Below are 19337 nucleotides of genomic sequence, written 5' to 3'. Positions count from 1 at the left end.
AGTCCAAGAGCACTGCCAAGTCCATCACCAAACTGTGTCCCTAAGTGTCACATCTGCACATCTTTTAAATACCCTCAGGGGGTGGTGACCCAACAGCTTCCCTGGGCAGCCTGTTCCAGCAGCTGACAACCCTTTTGGTAAAGAAAATTTTTTTCATAATACTCAACCTAAACCTCCCCTGGCACAACTTGAGGACATTTCCTCTCGTCCTATCAGTTGTTTCTTGGAAGAAGAGACCCACATCCACTGGGCTCCTCACAAGACTTGTGCTCCAGATGACTCACCAGCTTTGTTGCCCATCCTTGGACACGCTCCAGCACCTCAATGTCCTTGTAGCAAGGGGCCCAAAACTGAGCCCAGCACTCGAGCTGCAGCCTCACCAGAGCTGGGAGCAGGGGGACAATCACTCCCCTAGTCCTGCTGGACATTTCTGATACTCAGAAATGTTGTAAGTCAGGCCACAGGTGCCAAGTATTTAGTGCTGTAAAAGAGCGTCTGAGACACTTCTGTTCAGCTGGCAGCTTCAAAGCCTTTTACACAGCTCACTAATCAACTACATAAACTGTGTCTTACACAAAGCACACTTCCCTTTTGCTTTTCTTGGGAGAAAAACACTGACATTCTTTTTCTTTCCTAAGCAAGTTATAAAACTTCTTCATGTTCCAGTAGCTCACATAGTTCCTGAAACGGGTTCTGCAATTCAGGAATGGCAATTGAACTCTGCCTCAGTCCTTGGGCCTGTGGCATTTGGGCATGACGCATCCATCACATCTCCTGAAAAGCTGGCTACAGCACCTCTTTGATCAAGCTGGATGCCTACAGGGCTCCAGTGTTACCATGGCAAAGGGCAGCAGACTACCACATGAGCACTTATGGACTAGATTCTCCACCACTGTACCTCAGGAGAAACTCAGTTCAGCAGTGAAGATGAAAGAGGTTGCTTAAGGTTTTGGGGTTTTGCATCTTTTTTGAAGGCTCAAAAAGAGACTCATAATTCTTCATCAGCAAACAGAGTGTGTGGAGGGCAGGGCACAGGCCTGGTTTCTGGCATCTCCAGTGAGACAGAGGATCAGGACAGGAACATTTCTTGCAAGAGATCTTTAGCACTAGAGGCCTCTAAAGCTAATGAATTTCAAAACTTTGACATCTCAACAACGTTAGTGCTTTGCCACAACTAAATCTAATCTTCCTACTTTGAATAACTAGTGCACAGGCTGTGCAGTAACATGTAACACCCGCCCACCCACCACCCAACTTCAGTGCAGAGTTTCACAGAGCCTTGTCAAACCGAGTATCGCTTTTCAGGGATGACACTCCACACACCTGGGGTCATGCTCTTCCACTTGTAGAAAGCTGGAAAAAATCCCTTAAAATCCCTCTAAAGTGTTTTTTTTCCCCTTGGGTGTCCAAGAACAAACGTCCCATTACCGACATGAGCAGCACTAGGAAGAACTGCCTGAACACAACGTACCTACTCGCTACCATTAACCATTAGACTCACTCTGAGTTTACTACAGCTCATGTTCTGCCCGTGGCAAAGGCACCTACTGCGTTGGTGGAGCAGCAAGAGCAACGTTTGGCTGACAGCTGCAAAGGGCAGAACCATTTCTCAGGGAAGCACTGACAAGGCTCCCCCACCCATGTAACAGTTTCCTAGGGGAGCGGTCACAAGGCTCCTCCCACGTAACCATTCCCTAGGGGAGCTTTCACAAGGGTCACCCCATGCAACCATTCCCTAGGGAGCCTTCACAAGGGTCACCCCATGTAACCATTCCCTAGGGGAGCTCTCACAAAGCTCCCCCCACTTAACCATTTCTTAGGGGAGCACTCACAAGGCTGCCCCACGTAACCATTTCCTAGGGGAGCTCTTGCAAGGCTCCCCCTATGTAACGATTCCCTAGGGGAGCTCTTGCAAGGCTCCCCCCACGTAACCATTCCCCAGGGGAGCTCTCACAAGGCTCCCCCCACGCAACCACCACCTCCCCACCAAAGAGCTCAAGAGCACGGCGCTCCTCCTTTCTGTGGCAGAACTTTTATTTGGAGGGAAATTATAACTTTCGCATTTACATGGCACGAAGTATATACAGTACACTTTCCATGAGAAGAATTATGATGCTGTTCACAGAAAGGTATCAAATTGGAGATAAATAATGCTTAAGCTAAAATATACAAACCAGGGGTGGAGGTGAAACTATTGGCTGTTTTCATTATCTCTAGAAGAATTTTGAGGAATAATGTTAATTCCATGTTCAAAAAATTTTAACAAACTTCTAGTAAAGTTAATTGAAATATTTATAATACTATTCAGTTGTTGCACAGTATTTCCAATATACAATCAAGAAGATGCACGGAACACAACACTTAATATGAAAAAAACCTATTGCACCCACAATTTGAAGGTTTCACTGCCTTTTGGATGCTGCACTACCATATTTATATAAACATTTACAACACTTCAGTAAACACAAAGGTTCTAAATGTAGTGCAGCATTATGGGGGGGCCACTTTCAGCTCTTAAAATAAATGTTAAATGCCCATATACTGTGCCATTTATTCTAAGCTGATGGTTGAAGCTGTAACCCTTAATTCCTATGTGAGTGGCAAACACACTTTCCCCATGCTCAGAAGAAGATTACCATCCCCCTGACTACATACTCTATACTCTGACACCTAAACGGGTCCTTGGCTTCACTGTCATTTTGGCGGTTTGCCTCAGTGCTTGTAACAACTATCCCTTTTCTTAAATTATTACTATTATTTTTAAAATTAGTGTCCTGTTAAGTAGTCCTGTGTAGAATCTGAAGCAAAGGAATCTGCGTCTTCATTATCAGAATCGTCGCTGCTGTCATCAGCCGCTGGCTCTCCCGTCAGCGCTATGCGGGCGTAGTCGTCAGTGTCTATAGACTTGCAGAAGTGGATGGCATACTTCAGTTTCTCCTCCAGCACTTGCTTACAGGAATACCTGGGCAGCTTCAGGAGAAAGAAGCAAGTGTAGGACTCTGGAAGGAAGTGGTCTGGAGGATTGTATTTATCCAATACCTGTTGAAAACAAAAAGCATCACATTTTTGATTCATCATCCAAAATACAAACAAATGTCAAAGTAACACTTGGTATTTATTTTTTTTACCAGTATATTAGATTTCTGATTCTGATGCCAAAGAACAGTAAAATAACAATGAAAAGACCGAACCCACTTTCCTTACACTAAGTAAATAAATAAACCCACACTTACATGAGCTGCTTTGATTATGAAAATGTGGTTGGGAACAATCTACAAAGGATTACATTACCTCAGCAAATACCAAAATATGGTCTGAAGATTGTGGGGTTTTTTTGATTTAGTTGAAATGGTTACTGAGCTGAATGAAATGCTCAATAAATGCCAGCAAAGAGAACTGATAACTGGCAGTGGGAAAACTATCAGAGAAACAAACGGCTGGGAAACGAAGCGATCATCCACTTGCCCAAGTCAAGAGAGAAGCGTATCTAACGCATTATAGGTCTCTGTTGAACTGTTGAACCTGCAATGTAACACTGTGTAAACAGCTCAGTGAAATCAGCCTGTTCTCTTGTTGTGTTATGCTACTACTTCTCTGCTACCAGCTTTCTAAAATAGCCCCCTACACCCCACCCCATAGGCCTTACCTGAATAACAAAGTCCCTCCCCCTGAAGTCTGCGATAGTCCTGGGCAGCCTTGTTCTGCCCCAGACAAAGCGCAGGAAGAGAGACCGCTCTGTGTTGGAGAAGGACTCCATCACCTCCCAGAACCACTGTATCAAGGAAGCAGTGGGTTCGATGCCTTTGTAAGTTGCTACAGATTTCAGAAGGTGAAGTGGAATATCCGGGCTTCCACAGACCTGAAAAATAAAATATAGTGATGGGCTACAAGAGTCTGATCAAATCAATTACAGGCCAGTTGTTCCCTCCATCCCTTTACAATGTTTAATCAGCTTTTACACTGACAGAAAGAAGACTCAAATATTTGAAGAGCTGCACAGTCTCCTATTACAATAATACTAAATATCTTCCCACCAGGTGACAATAATGAATTTTCTTTCCTATTCTTGAATCACAAAGAATTGAACATTTTACTTGGGATAAATTATCTCCAATTCACCTCTTCAGTCCCTGTTTTGTGGTGGGTTTTCATTTTGCTTGTTTGTTTCTTCCAGAAAGAACTCATTACATTACTGGTCAGCAATATAGCATTTTCTAGCCCTTCCTTGGCCAAACTGTTTGCAATCACAGAGCCATCGTTACAAGTAGTATTTAACATGGGTTTTAGATTAGTATGATGTAAGTGAAGACTCTCACTCCAAGTTCATTTGATACAGAAAGCAAAGCAGAAACTGATACCATAGTTTCCAGTTCGTATCCCGTGAAGAGCGAAAGGAGAGGAACTGGAACAACACGGGCCATCCCCTCACGAACTGCTGCAACTTGCTCGTCAAACTCATGAAGCCTGCAGAGACACCATTTCAGAGGTCCTGTGAATGCTGCTGTTATTTCTAGCAGTTACTGTAATGCCCAGGGAAACGTTAACCATTCTCCCCAAGTCTGCAGCTACGTGCCTTGGGGCACTTAATACACATTTAGCACACCAGACACCTACACCCCCTTCAACGCCAACCCATGACAAAGAGCAAGCTCAGTATGGGGAGATACACCCTGCTGGCGAGGGTATTTTATTTCCTGTATCATTCATGTGCTCTGCCTGGCAAAAACAAACCAACCCTCCACTTGGAAACACTGTGCTCCTGGGAAAAGAATGGCTGTGCTTTGAAGCTGTGTCCTCAAACACTCCCCACAGCAGACGGACATTGTGGTAAAAGAAAAGTGGATCTGCCCTGGAACATGACGTCTGAGGACAGGAGCTGCCGTGTGTTTCGCTTCCGCCCCATCCCTTGGCAAGTAACTGAAGAGATGTTCTACAGAGCTCTCGAGTGGAGCTGCACATCATTGACAATTCCTGTCCTCAGGCACCTTGTAATCACCAAAATAAACACAAATGTCAGACAAGCTTGGTCTTACGCATCCACTTTTTCACGTGGCTGCTATTCAGGTGCCAGTTCCTCTTCCAAGGGCTCTGCTTGATACTGAATCCTAAAGCGTATGAATGTTTCTCCCAAAGGGCACTTATTGGTGAAACGCTTGCTTTAGAATTGATCGTGCCCTTTGAGGGCAGCCAGGACTGGCAAGGGAACACAACCACTTCTTCAAAGGAATGTAACATTTCATATATCATTTATCAATTCCAAATAAAATCCCCCTCTGCTGTCAACAAAAGGTTTTAAATATTGGTTCATAACCACATACAGGGCAAAAAAAGTAAGAGGTACATTGTTTAAAACCTGTTACATTTATTGAATACATCTTTTCTGTCAATAATTTTAATTGCTTATTCAACAAACCTGTAGTTTATTGCCAGCCTCACGTATTCAGCTCTATTATCCAGTGTAATGTGGGTGTACTTGGAGCTCAACTGAATATCCTGACCACTTGCATTAGGCACAGTGAAGGGGAGGCTCATCGCTTCAAACTCTTCTGAAGTAGCTTCATTGTCTCGAATGTACATAAGCCCAGGAATAAAATCTTTATCCACCTTTTGAAAATAAACAAGTCCAAGTTAAAGTCAGCTCACTAACACTATAGAACACTGTCTCCTGCATACCAAAAGCACTAGCAAATGCCTGACCATAACCCCTCTAACTGAACTTCAGAGCCATAAAATGCCCTGTATTTTACACAACGTTTGATTATGCTGAGATGTGGAGGGGGGTGCACATGTTCTAGATTCTAATCCTTCTGGGGAACATTTGCCAAGAAACTGTATCACGTAAGAAAAGAAATTTAAAGCTTAAAAACAGTCATGTTTCTGAAGTCCAACGCTGGTTTTGGCACAAAAGGCATCCCCTCAGTGACAGATGACTGAAGGCTTTTACAGCAAGTGCATTTCTACACGGCAGCATTTGAGAAGGAACTCTCACTGGTAACAAAGACCTAAAGTCTCACTCTGCATTTACTGAGCCCAGTAAACAGGAATTGGATGTTAGTGACGTACAGTATGTGGGCAGAGTACAAGTATAGAGAAACCAGGGAAACCAATCACTGCAGGAAAAATTTGTACTAGTCTGCTTGCCTTCCGTAAGTTACATCCCACGCGGAAACGTCATACTTACCTCACTGAGATCAGCTATTGTTAGGTTCATTCCTGCAAGCTGTTTCCATACTGGTTCAGCCAGGTTGAGGCTCAGAGGGCTGCCAGTCCGGATAGCAATGCCCAAAAGTACACCTGTAGGTTTAAAAACATTGTATTTTAATTCTGTTGTTCCTGTTGTAAGTTTCCCACTATTATGATCATTTAATCAAGTAGAACGTCACAGTGTTGCCACAAAGTTACCAAGAAAACGAAACATGTTCATATGCAGAAGTGACTTGGCAGCTGGATTTAACAGGAAGCAATCTCTGTTCGCTCCAGATTCATCTCTTCCATTCGGTGTCACAATCAACAGAGGGGTCAGCCCATTCTGAAGCTCCTCGCACATTTCCGCTATGGATTCACTGTAACCTCCACCACAGTCATCCACAGATTCACCTTGGAGATGAAAAAGGGCTCAAAGTCAACTGTTCTCTCAAAAATAAATGAAGTATTGAAATAAACTGTATTTCCTTCCATAGGGATGTTAAGGAAACAAAAGTTTACTAAAAGCTGTGCTGTCAGCTGTGTTCATAGGAAAGCCCTTTATGTCTAGCTTTATATTTAAATATTTCTAATCAATTGTAAACGGTATTATTTAGAAGATTAGACAACATATCACAGTGTCAAAAACACTGTTTTGCCTAACACATTTTTGTATTACACACTAATTGAAATAAAATAGAGGCAGGAGAAGAAAAGTCAAAGCAACGTGATTCCTAAGTGACATTTTAGAATAGATCTGTTTTATATATCTTACATACAACAGATACAACAGCTGTTCAATCTAAAATGTTTTTCATCAAAAAGCACAAAGTGCTAGGTGAACTGTAAAGCAACCCTGTCAGTAAAACCAGCTAGACAGGATTATCTCCTAATTCAGAGGGCTGAAAAACCTGTTCAGGCTTTGCAGAACGTTTGAAGGGTTGTCCCTGGAACTTGAGGAGAATTACACACACTTTTTCACTGATCTTGAGGGGGTTTATAAAATCATTTTAGGAGGCTTTTTTACCTCCTCTTTAAGCAGCTTCCTCTGCTTAGAAGCATACATTGTTTCCCTATATCCATTCTTTCCTTCAGGTCCTCCAAAAAGGTAAATCTGAGGATAACTGTGAAGTTAAGTGCAAAATAGATGGGTGGGTGGAGAACCCTCTTACCAACAAACTTGACTTTCCAGACACGATGAGGAAGCAACAGGCTGTCAGGGCTAAAGGAACTCATTTTAGCACACATCTGTCCAAACACTGACTTGGTACCATCGGGCCCAGCCAGCCCTCCTTTACTCCTGGAGCGTTTTACCTGTTGAGAAAGGACACTTGAGCAGTCACTGTAAGGACATGCTGCAGCTGTGCACATCAGGCCCTAAGGCTCATATTTATAAAAGACTCGTGTTCAGTGAAGCATTTGCAGAGGTCCACAGTGTATCTCTGTGTATACCTGCACACATTGCCTGCAGAGAATGAGAACCCAGCTTCAAATTACAGCACTGCAGTATTTTTCAGTACCATGTAACATCCATCCCTTGATGAGTCACTCAGACTTACTACATATCCTGCTCCTCCCCCCAAGAAGACGAAAGCTATGAGGACCCCAAAACTACTTCAGAATCACAAGATGGCTGAGGTCAGGAGACACCTCTGAAGGTCATCTGGTCTAACTACTCTGCTCAAGCAGGGCCCTCTTGAGCCAACTTCCCATGATCATGTCCAGACAGTTTTCATGTATCTCTAAGGATAGAGACTCCACAGCCTCACTGTGCCAGTCAGTGCTCAGTCATTCTCACAGTGAAAAAGTGTTCTGTGATGCTGACGACCCTCCTGTATTTCAGTTTGTGCCCACTGTTTATGGTCCTGCCCCCAGGCACCACTGGAAATAGTCTGACTCCCTCTTCTTTGCACTCTCCACTTCAGGAATAGAAAACTAGGTATTAATGAGATGGCCTCTGAGCTTTCTCCAACCTCAACAGCCCCAGCTTTCCCAATCTTTTCTCATAGAAGAGGATGTTGCTGTCCCTTAATCATCTTCATGGCCCTTCATTGGACTCTATCCAGTATGTCCATGTCTCTCTTGTTCTGAGGAGCCCAGAACTGGACACAGTGTTCCAGATGTGGCCTCACCTGCTGTCAATGCTCCTCCTAACACAGCCCAGGACACCCATTAATACTCTTTGTGGCAAGGGCAATGTGGCTGGCTTATGTTCAACTTGGTGCTCACCAAGAACCCCAAGTTCTTTTCTGCAAAGCTGCTTACTGGTTGGGCAGTTCCCAGCATACACTGGTGCCTGGGGTTGTCCCTCCCCTAGTAAAAGACTTTGCACTTCCCCTTATTGAGGGGGAAGGCTCCTGTCAGCCCATTTCTCCAGCCTGACAAGGTCCCTCTGGATGGCAGCTGCAGCACATCATCAGCACCAGTACTTCTGATGCTGTGCACTTCTGATGCTTCAGATAAGACATCCATCAGATTTCTTATCAGTTTTATTGAAAGGCTGACATGGACTCAAGTCCTCCTTGTGTAGAAGATGCTCTGTATTAACAGAAGATTCAATGGATTGTTAAGAAATCGGGATGCCCAAGAAGTGTCAAATTGAGAAATCACCAAATCTTCTCTAGAAAAGAGGATAGTATGAGTAGAAGGTCTGTAAAAGCACTAGTTAACTCGCTTTTTTTCAAGCATCAGACCTAAAATATAAATTCATCCAGTGAGAAGAAAAAGGCAAGCAATCCCACCTGACCTGAATAGGTTGGCATGTCCCTTTGCTATTATACATTTAATTCAGTATTTATGTACCAGCAACACAGAATTTTCATTTAATCTGATCATTTAAATGCAGGAATGGTTACAATTTAACTTTTAACAAAGCCATGTAGGAACACCATCAAGTATTGCTGGCATATCTGCCAGCACCTTAGGATAGTGCTTGCTGACAAAGAGAGATGTTGGTATTAAAATTTATTAGGTTATTAGCAAAGAGTAAAACACTTCACTGAAAAGTGGCAAAAATTCATGCAAATGTATTTTGGCCTCAACTGGCCACAGGTGTTTTAGCCTTTTATTGCAGAGGCCTGGAGCACAGCATCTTGTGCACATCTCCCAATCAACCCCTTTAGTGACATAAGTATCCTGTGAAATCTGCTTCACTGAATAAGCTGAACAGGGTCAGATACAACCCTCACTGAACACATGCCCTGTTAAACACAGACTGTGCAGCATCTCAAGTTTTTAAGATATAGTTCCAGCCTTCTTGCTGATTAAATGACTTTCCAGAATGAAACAAGTTATTGATTAGAGCCCAAGAAGGATTTTCATAAAACAGTCTGCCATCAGAAGATACCTGCTTTTGGAAAATCAGCTTTTCTTGGACCAGAGAAACACAGCAGCTCAAAAGCAGCACAGTGAAGTGTGGAAGAATCAAGTTCAAGAACTTTCCCCAGTAAATAATCATTTTATTGCAAGCAGAACCATTGCAACAAAGAGTGAGAGGCCTCGAGTCAAATCTGTAGCCTGGTTAAAGCATTTTGAAATGATGAAGACCAAAATTTAAGGTCTTTGAGTCTGAAGAACAAAACTTTCTATTTGTCTCAAGCAGCCTGAGAGTACTCACTGAGATACTGGCCACCACGTGGGACACTCCCCAACCTATCAGCACTTGGGAGAAATTTAGTTTGAAAGCCATGTACTCAGAGACTAACCAAAAAAGTTTTAAAAAGGTGACAGTGTATTAGCTGGAAACAGCTCAGAAAGAGAAATACATCATATTAATGCAGAAGACAGATCTATGAAGAAACCAAGCACAATTTGGGCATATGTCATGAAATCAATCTCCAGAAGAGGTAGAGAATATCAGTGTGCTAATCAGAAGAGCACAGACACAGTCTCAGCCATACCTGGAGGTTTCAGTTACCTATCCTCAAACTGAAATGCTAAAAAAACCCAACAACAGGGCAAAAAGATGAAGAGTACAGAAGGACTATACTATGCAAGGTGACAAAAAGCACTTAGCCTGATCATTGTAGGAAAATGAAGGCTGTCATGAAATGAGTGTTCTTTAAAAGCACATTTGAGACTGGTAAGGAGGAATGTTATCTAAACTGAAGTATAACCCTCTCAAAAGAACAAATAATTCATGCATTGATATTCTGTGCCTAGGGAGGAGGAAGAAAACGATCCTTAAAGGGGAATTTCCTATATCCGTAAGTGTGGCATTTCCCCCACAACAGCAGAGAGCACTGAACCAGGAGCTCCTCTGCAACATGACACTTCTGAAAGTAGACATTCCCATTAATAAATGAAATTTGCTCCCTTTTAAAAAGGAGGGAATTCCTTTCAATTGCTGCACTCATCTCTTTCATCTAAAGGCAAGACATAATTTAAGAGCAGTGTGAATGTGTCTGCCTATAGGTCGTAACACACTGCCATCTGACACCACATGTGCTACACTGGTACTTGAATACTAAGTAAACCTCAGCTTACTAGTATGAGGGTTGGCAAGTAAACTTGAGCACTGGAGCCCCATCTGGACATGTAACTGTTAGCTCATCTTATGGTTCAGCCTTCAAGTACTCCTACTACTCCACCTCTCCGGAACAAGGCCAAGGTGCTGTTTCAGAACATTTCACTCAATAACCATACCCAAAAAGTCACATGGATAAAGCTGAATCAAGTTTGGTTTATTCTGCCCTGGAGTGTCCCAAACTGTCCCTGTGCATTCAAGCTCACCTTCATGCTATGCATCATAGTATAACACATTTACTCTCATGCTTATGCAATAAACATTCCAGGCTGCCACTCGGCATTCCACACCTTATGTCACACACCTCAAGCTCAAAAACTAGATAAAACTACTGTGTCCTACTATCACAAGGCCCTAAACAGGAAAAAAAAATCACAGAATGGCATAGGTTGGAAGGGACCCCAAGGATCATAGAGTTCCAAATCCCCTGCCACAGGCAGGAACACCAACCTCCAGGCCTGGAGCTACACAAGGGAAAAATGCAGGGCCAAGTACTATGTAAGGTGAATGTGATCCCTCTGAAGGAATCTGGTCCATGCAGGACATGACCTCAGGACAAGGGAGTGGTGTTTGGCTTGCTTTATGCCGCAAGTTACAGTGGCTGGTACATCCAGCTCTGGTACTTTCGAAGAAACCACTAAACACCAAGGTAAGCTGAGGAATTTCACTTGTTTTTTCAAAAAGTCAGTATCTGGAAAGCAACTTTAAACTAAATACTCATCTGTTCAGTATATCCAAAGAAAGATGAAGTGAATTGATGGCACCATGTAATATATAAACTAGAAGAAGTCTTGTGAAAGCAAAGGGACCTCAAAGCTTTGCTGCAGTTAAGCCCACAACTGTAAATAAGATTGAAATTCTGAATCAGCTGCTTGAGTCTGTGTAAAACAGCTTTGAATCTTTAATATTATAAAGGATCTAACAGCTTAAGAACGCACATGTTCACTCCCTGCCAAAGCTAACTCAAGAAATTGTGACCCGTACGCGCTACTCTAATCAGGCCAGACTATGAACATGGACATTTTTGGCCTTCACTTGACTTAATCTAGGACAGACTTGTATTACAGCAATATTGTACTTCCCCCAGAAGCTATGAAGAAGGGAAGCCCTGCAGCTACTAGCTCTTTTCTAGAATTCAATGACAGACTGAAGTAAAGAACTAGAATACAAGCAAAAGCCTATATTAATTCTCATTACTCAACAGTAGGAAGAGGACACTAAGCAGGAAATCAGTGAGTAGGTTTTGGGCTCGTTTCCTAAATACTTGGATTTTTGAATTCACACACACACACAAAAAGTAAACAAGAAATCCCAAACAATAAACTAAACCAACAAGTTTTTAATCACATAACATTACCACAGGAAATTTTAAATGCCTTTACAAAATGGCACAGAAGCAAAACCAGAGTCCAGCCCCAGCAGGATGTACTTCTGTTCACTAAGAGAAAACTCATTAGTCAAAATTTTCACAATTTCTCCATTCTAACCTTACAAAGAGTAGTTTTCTTATTTTTTACCATAATAAAAAAAAAAAAGAAAAAAGGAAAACCACCAACCACTAGTAGAGAAAATAAATGCATGAGGACTCTCAACCCAGGCTTCAGTCCATTTAAATGAAAACAATGCTTTACTATTCTACATTACAGAAGTATCTATGGAGAAAAGACATATCTGGCCTAAGGCACAACATTATGTTTTCTAACGTCAATGATAAGAAGAAAAAGCCCTTTTGTATCAAAGAGTTCTTCAATCAATATGACCACATGTGATGAGCAGCAAAGGACAAGAGTTTAACATCTTGATTTTTAATTCCATCAGGGGCTTCCCCCCACCCGGCCTCCCCCGCTTCACGTTCTCTGTTATGCAAGCAAGAGCTGAATTATTCATCTGTCCATTTGGAAAGGTAAGAAAGGCATCAGAATCACTCCTCTCTTAAATTATCTAGTGGAGTGAGTTTTGAAAAAGCAGTCCTTTGTCAAGCAGGACATACTGTGGTCATCTGAGTTTAAATAATTCACTTAATATTCCAAAAGTGGTCCACTCCTCCCAAAAAACTGCAGTGTGGATGAAAACACACTGAAAAGAAAATGAGCAGCCCTTGCTGTGATCCCTTCTGCCTTGTTTGATTCTCTGATAAAAACCTCAAACAGCTGAAACAAAGGGACTTGACAAACATGTACCACTGAGTCAGACATACTGATACTAAAATCAAAACTACAGCTTAGGATACCTGTATTCTGTTGAGCTCAACGACTGGCCCATGCTGACGATCTCTCACCATAGTTGCTTGCACAACTTTTCTGAAAGCTGCCTCCTAAAAATGAAAATACAAACCCAATGAAAACAGTGGCAAAACTGTGATTGGATAAGCAAGCTGCACGTATTTCTCAGGTAAACACATAAGCAGTTCAGGTCAGGAAAATAACAGACTCCTCAGCAGAATAGAGAAGCTGATCCTGCAATACTATCCTTCAGCAATTTCCTTCCAAGTACACCACAAAACACCAGAAAAGGTGTAACACCTACAAAGCTCTCTAGAAGAGATGGAAACAAGCATCAGAAATTAAAATAAACAAAAGCAACAGAGGATAAAGCTGCAAGGTGTTAGTTAAGGAACATGTTACTAGTGTTAACACCAGTCAAGTCTAAAACATTCAGGATTCTAGAGAAGTAAATAACGTCTCTCCTGTATCACTCAAAACCATGGCTTGAAACGTTGCATTGCACCCAAATTCAGTTCCTACTAAGTACCTAACATGCTGCTGAGTGCAGATACAAATTAGCTTACTCTAGAATAATATATGTGTATGAAGAATAATTAATGTAAGATAAAAAACAATCAAAAAAGCCAAAGATGAGATCATCTTGCTATGGAAGGCAATAAAAGAAACAACAACACAACAAAAAACACAGCAAATTTTCCATGCAAATTCAAGTGTCTGAGGTTCTCTCACTAAATATTTGCATCAAATTTTACACTGGCAGTTTCAAGCAAACATTAAAAAGATAATAATTTTAAGTCTTTAGAATATCTGAATGCAGACCTGACTTAAATGCCTAGATACAAATATGACATCACAACTTCTGGTGTCTGTTGAATGCTTGTGACATAAAATATGCCTGATACCCCATTTTAACTGTTCTGCAGACTCTTCAAGTACATTACATTGAATGTACCTCTTGCACACCCTCTCCTACCCTTAACATCACATACTTACAAGGCTCCCTCCTACTAGAACTAATACATAGAAGTGTCCTGAAAGAACAGACAGGATTTCCCTTTCCTTTTTTCCAGTTTAGGTTTTGATGAAAAACGTGTTGTCTTCTCTCAATCTGTGAAGCATGTGTTCTGCTGGATTGATTTATTTACACAATTTTAACTGCAGTCTAGAGGAAGAGATTGTGAGATAACACATGCTAAGAAACCTAGTTACAGGCCATATGTCTTATTTAAGGTCACACAAGACCAGCACCGCAGAGGGAAACTTCACTGTTTCTCTTTTCAAATATATCTCCCAGCAGATTTTGTCTGTTTTTAGAAGATCATTATTATTTGTTAGACAAGTTACTGTGACAGTGAGAAAATCCAGATCTAAAACTGATGATCACGCTGAAGGGAAGTCGTATTTTTTAAAGGCTTTCCATATCTGCAGTTCTGAGTAAGTGTTGAAGCCTTGAAGCATTATCTACATTTTCTCATGACTGACTTTACTTACAACTATAAAAATCTGAGATTGAACTCCCAGGCATTCTGTCTTCTCTTTTAACCCAGTCTAAACCAAATTTGAACCTGCACAGAGCTTTGGATCAACTAGTGCATCACCTGATCGTGACAACTGAAACATAAAAAGCAGAAAACAACCACTTCATACCCATCTTACTTTTTTTTTTTTCCCTGCATAGCACCTACTGAATACTCTAGAAGACTTTGGCTAAACTTTATACAGTAAATCTTCAGTTTGTGGTAATTATCAAGATCAACACACAAAAACACTATGATGAAGAATTAAAGAAAACATAATAAAAAGAATACATTCACGAAAAAAGAAGTCTGCACAATCAGAAAGCAAATATTTGATACACAACTTTTATAGCAAAACTGGGATATATAGTTCTAGTTTCTTCAGAAACATTTTAAACAGTTCATTTCACTTACAAATCACTCCCTGAAAAACATTCTGGTAAATACCTTTCCCTGTGATATCAGTATTCCCCGCAACGTGTCAAACCCAACTGAGGGTCCCTGACCAGTTTCATCAAGTCTTCCTTCAAGATCAAACATTGGAATACAAGGACAGAAGAGTTCTGAAATGTGATGCAACAGCAGAAGCCTGTTTCTCAGTGAAATGATGGGAATTTCCTGCAGGTGATTGTACTCCATAGGAACCTATGATAAAGCAATGATATCCAAATGTAATTACTATATACTTTATTAAACAGAAAAACAGTTTATAAGATTTGTAAGTAAACTTTGTGTTGGAAATTCACACATTTGCTTATTCAGACTGTCAAAACTTAATACACAGAGTTCAGTTGTTTATAAAAATTACTAATAGCATCCTTTTAACTGAAACAGGACAGACTATTCTTGCTATTCCATATTTCACAATTCTCTTTATCCACAAACAGACACATTTTACATCCTGTCATCACTACACCCAGGCATTATAGCTGAAGGAGAGACTATTCAAAAAACAATCTTCAAGCCATGAAGAACACCCTTGGAAGGCATGAGATTTTCACAGCTGGAATATGGAATTAAAATTCCTGCCAATTTCCCAACTGTGTCACTGTTCTGCACTGGATTAACAACTGAACGAAGAGCCTTTCTAAGATCAGAAATCTGGAACCCTTATTTGGAAATATGGAAGCAAAAGCAAAGGAACTGGCTCAAATTCAAAGTCAAATGAAACAAAGCACACTGAGCTTGTGCAGGGATTTAGAAACGAAGTAAGTCTACTGAAAGATCACTAGCATACCATGAAAAGTCAAAATCTAAACGCAATAAGCCACACTCCTTACCTGTGTAGGGAGCTTGCCAGCATTAGCAGGTTTGCTGGTTGACCAAGCTAAAGTATGTGCTGAGCCACAGGCTACTCTGTTGATCTTTTTGCCCTGAAGTGCTGCAACCAAGCGTGGCCTCTGGATGGCGTTAGTGGTTCCGTCGCCAAGCTGCCCTTCATCGTTATCTCCCCACGTATACACCTCCCCTAGAACAGTAGAAGTAATTAATTGTTCTGAAGCTAAGATTGAAGTCTTTTGCCTGCTTCTCTTTTTAATTAGCAATTATAAATCATTTAACCAAATGAGGCCTTGGACTGCAATCAAGACTTCCAGGACTGATGGCCACCCTGAAATCAACTCTTTCATGCAGATGCATCTTGGAACAACACAGGTAGGCCCATGGTCTATGCAGAGCAGCTAGTATAAGATGCATTTACTCATAGCTTGTATAATTTAAAAGTTCTGTTCCAAAACAGGAAGAAATGGTGGAGCAGAACAACAACAGATACACCAGGAAACAGCCTGTATTTTGTAGTTACATAGCAAAAAAAGCTGATATTAAAAAAAAATAATTTAAAAAAGCTTAACATTTTGCATGGGACAAAAGAAAAGATCCTCTAGTAGGTTGTATTACTAGAGAAGACATTAAAATGGGTGCTTACTATTGCACAATAATTGAAAAATACTTTTAAAATCAACCTTTTTCCTGAGCATTTATTTTCTGCAGCTATATCCTGTTTCACTAGCACCTATAAAAACACTCAGTTATTGTGCTGACTTGTTAACTAAATGTGAGAGTCAGTCTGCTAGAAAGAATATTCAGCATCTCAGCAATATTATTTGCGTAGTGCTTCATTTAGCAAGTTAAACACCTCAGCAGGCTCAGAAGACCCCGAAAAACACCCTAACCAAAACCAACTTAAAAAAAAAAACCCAAAACCAAATCCATTCATTCTATTCCTTGATTTGTCTGTAATTACCTTTGGAACTCTATTTTTCTTTGACCATCAGCATTTATGAAACTTAAACTCTTCATGTTTTATTAATTAAAAACCTTCAGTTGGGTTTAGGTGATCACTTTAAACCAAGACATATGCAACATCTGCCAACACAAAACACATCTGTGCACACACAGGACCAGCATTTTAACAAGGACAATCTACTAACAGTTGACTAAAAAGTAAAGTTCTGTTGGTGAGAATGAAGTAAATGAATTTCATACCATCTTCAGTGCAGCAAACACAGTGCAAAGAGCCAGTAGCAATTGCAATGACTTTCTTTCCTTGCAGTCCTTGCACTTGCCGTGGTCTTCTCACATGGTCATCAGACCCATGTCCTAACCGATGGTAATCTCCTTTGCCCCTGCACAGAGAAAGTAAAATTAACACACATTTCAAACCTGTCTTTTAACTGTGGAAGAAATGGAGCAACAGACAGTCTCTGGTATGTGGCCTGCACATGTATTTATAACCAGTCTAATACCAAAATATTCAACATTAATCATCCCCATCTCATATGACAGGGATGTGGTTCTTCAACCTCTAATACGCCATCCTACTTATTCTGTGTATTATATTGCTTTTGCAGGGCATGGGTTGCTTCTTTCCTTGTAAAGGGATTAAGTATTTGAAGCATTCATCTGCAAAAACCAGGTCATTTACCGACCTCAGAGACTGGAACTTTGTACAATTTAAGGATATCTCCAATGTCACACAAAGAAAAGGGCAGAAAGATGTTGGGAAGGTATTTTATTTACTCTTTTTAAACACTTAAATCTAGTAGTTTAGATTACACAATTTGGAATGGTGTAGGAACAATAAAACAATAAACTAAAATCAAATTCTCAGACTACAGCCATCCCAAGCTAGACAATTTTGATAGTATGTGAGAATCATTCATCTTCCACCCTGCATAACACTTCAGGCTTATACTTCTACAGCTCTTGAACTTCTGCATCTTGCAGTGGTCAATGCCTGGAATAAAAACCTCTGTGCTTAGGTGTCTAAGGCAAGTTACCTTGACTTTTCATTCAAATAGCACTATAAAATGTTCCCTGAAGAGGTAGATTTCATTACTAATTAGGACAGAGGAACTCAAAAAGTTTTTTGATGAGGGAGAGGATAAAAACAGCGACAGCAGAAGAACACTAATACCTGGTGCAGACAAGGTGACATCTGACACTGTCAAAGTAATTAAAGCAAAATACATACCATGTATATACTGCTCCAGATTTGGTAAGTGCCACTGAAAATTGTGATCCACATTCTACTTTAACCACTCCAAGGCCTGTGAGGGAATCAATCTAGGAAAAGAACATCATATGAAATCAAAGTTAATTAAAGAAGCAATAGTTTCAGACTGCACTGTCTGAAATAATATATATATATAATGTGCAAATGTGTGTCTATATGTGAACTTATAAATGAAAACGTGTATGTAGAAAAATTAGCAGAATTCTACACTTTCATCTTTCTACCATTTACTACTTAAACACTGAAAAGAAGGTCAGATTTGGCAAACTCTTGAAGATTAATCATCCCTTATACCTTGTATGACATGGATGTCATTTTGCCAAAATAGTAAAAATATTTAAACCTCTAGTACAGTCTCCCTATTTATTCTGTATGGATCCTTGTGCCATTTTACCATCAATCCTATGGGGCTGATGCTTAATGAAACAAACAAGCTGTTTTCATACTACATTACTTCATGGAATAAAAAAACCTGTTGCATGGGCCAGGCTGGTAGGCTTTGTTCACTTGGGAAGAGGATGGAGACACCTGTATCCAGGTAAGAAAGTGTAAGCCTGCACTAAGGATCTCAAACCCACTGTGCACAGGTATACACAGTGACACTCACATATATTTCTCAAACACAAACAACATTCGCCTTTATAGTAAGTGCTGTAGTTCAAATTAGATGGCTACAGGCATTTCATTTGTAACATAAGAAGGAATTCCAAGTCAACCATGCATTCACATGAAAAGTTTAATATGAAGTAAGGTTACTTGTCAACCAATCAAACAATTGAAACCCCTCTCTGGAATGAAATTGTGACTCCAGCAATATTATAGAAATTTATTAACAGAAGGAAGTAATGAAGATTTCTTGGCAAAATCTTAACTTTTGAGAGGAATCAAAATTAAAATGAGAGAGGTTGCTAGAACCAGCATAACTTTCTAGAGAATAAACCTTCATGTGCAACTTTAACAGTCAGCACAGAATGTAAAGACTTGTTATTGCAGCCTACAGAGTTCATTCTTCACAACAATCGGAATAATCCTGACATCACCGACGGGTGGGAGACCGTATATACTGCTAAGTTTGTCTTCAGTGTTCTCCATCAGCCACCACAAAAGAATTACACTCCAATACCTTCATTGGTACTTTACAGCCATCGCTGCCTCCTCTCCCAAGTTTTCCATAATCTCCATCACCCCAGGACCAGACTGTATCATCATCAGTCAGGCACAATGTCTGTGCATCTCCACTGCCACAGGCTATGTCAATCACACGGTAGCCCTGGAGAGCTTCCACCTGTAAAGATACCACCCATTTTTGTTCACAATAAGAGATTCAGTCAGTTTCAGAAAAGACAGAAAATCCAACTTGAAAAGGTCCTTCA

General features: G+C 40.7%; 1 protein-coding gene across 1 annotated transcript in view; it reads right to left on the bottom strand.

Moving 5' to 3' along the window:
• Window positions 1-2022: 2022 nt before the first annotated feature.
• The window catches only part of HERC2 (HECT and RLD domain containing E3 ubiquitin protein ligase 2), a 119030-nt gene continuing 101715 nt past the window's right edge, over window positions 2023-19337 (bottom strand). Inside the window, exons 81-93 of the mRNA XM_084271807.1 lie at window positions 19088-19249; window positions 17923-18014; window positions 16935-17074; window positions 15731-15918; window positions 14898-15095; window positions 12939-13022; window positions 7356-7497; window positions 6403-6597; window positions 6182-6294; window positions 5414-5604; window positions 4359-4464; window positions 3647-3859; window positions 2023-3039 (exon numbers count right to left, since the gene is read on the bottom strand). Of these exons, the coding sequence (XP_084127933.1) occupies window positions 2767-3039; window positions 3647-3859; window positions 4359-4464; window positions 5414-5604; window positions 6182-6294; window positions 6403-6597; window positions 7356-7497; window positions 12939-13022; window positions 14898-15095; window positions 15731-15918; window positions 16935-17074; window positions 17923-18014; window positions 19088-19249 (2097 nt within the window). The 3' untranslated portion in view covers window positions 2023-2766. The remainder of the gene's footprint in view (window positions 3040-3646; window positions 3860-4358; window positions 4465-5413; window positions 5605-6181; window positions 6295-6402; window positions 6598-7355; window positions 7498-12938; window positions 13023-14897; window positions 15096-15730; window positions 15919-16934; window positions 17075-17922; window positions 18015-19087; window positions 19250-19337) is intronic.

This window comes from Gallinula chloropus (genome assembly GCF_964237585.1).
Source record: "Gallinula chloropus genome assembly, chromosome: 1".
NCBI classification, from domain to species: Eukaryota; Metazoa; Chordata; class Aves; order Gruiformes; family Rallidae; genus Gallinula; species Gallinula chloropus.
Note: the sequence above shows the minus strand (reverse complement) of the source record. Positions and strands in the feature narration are given on the sequence as shown.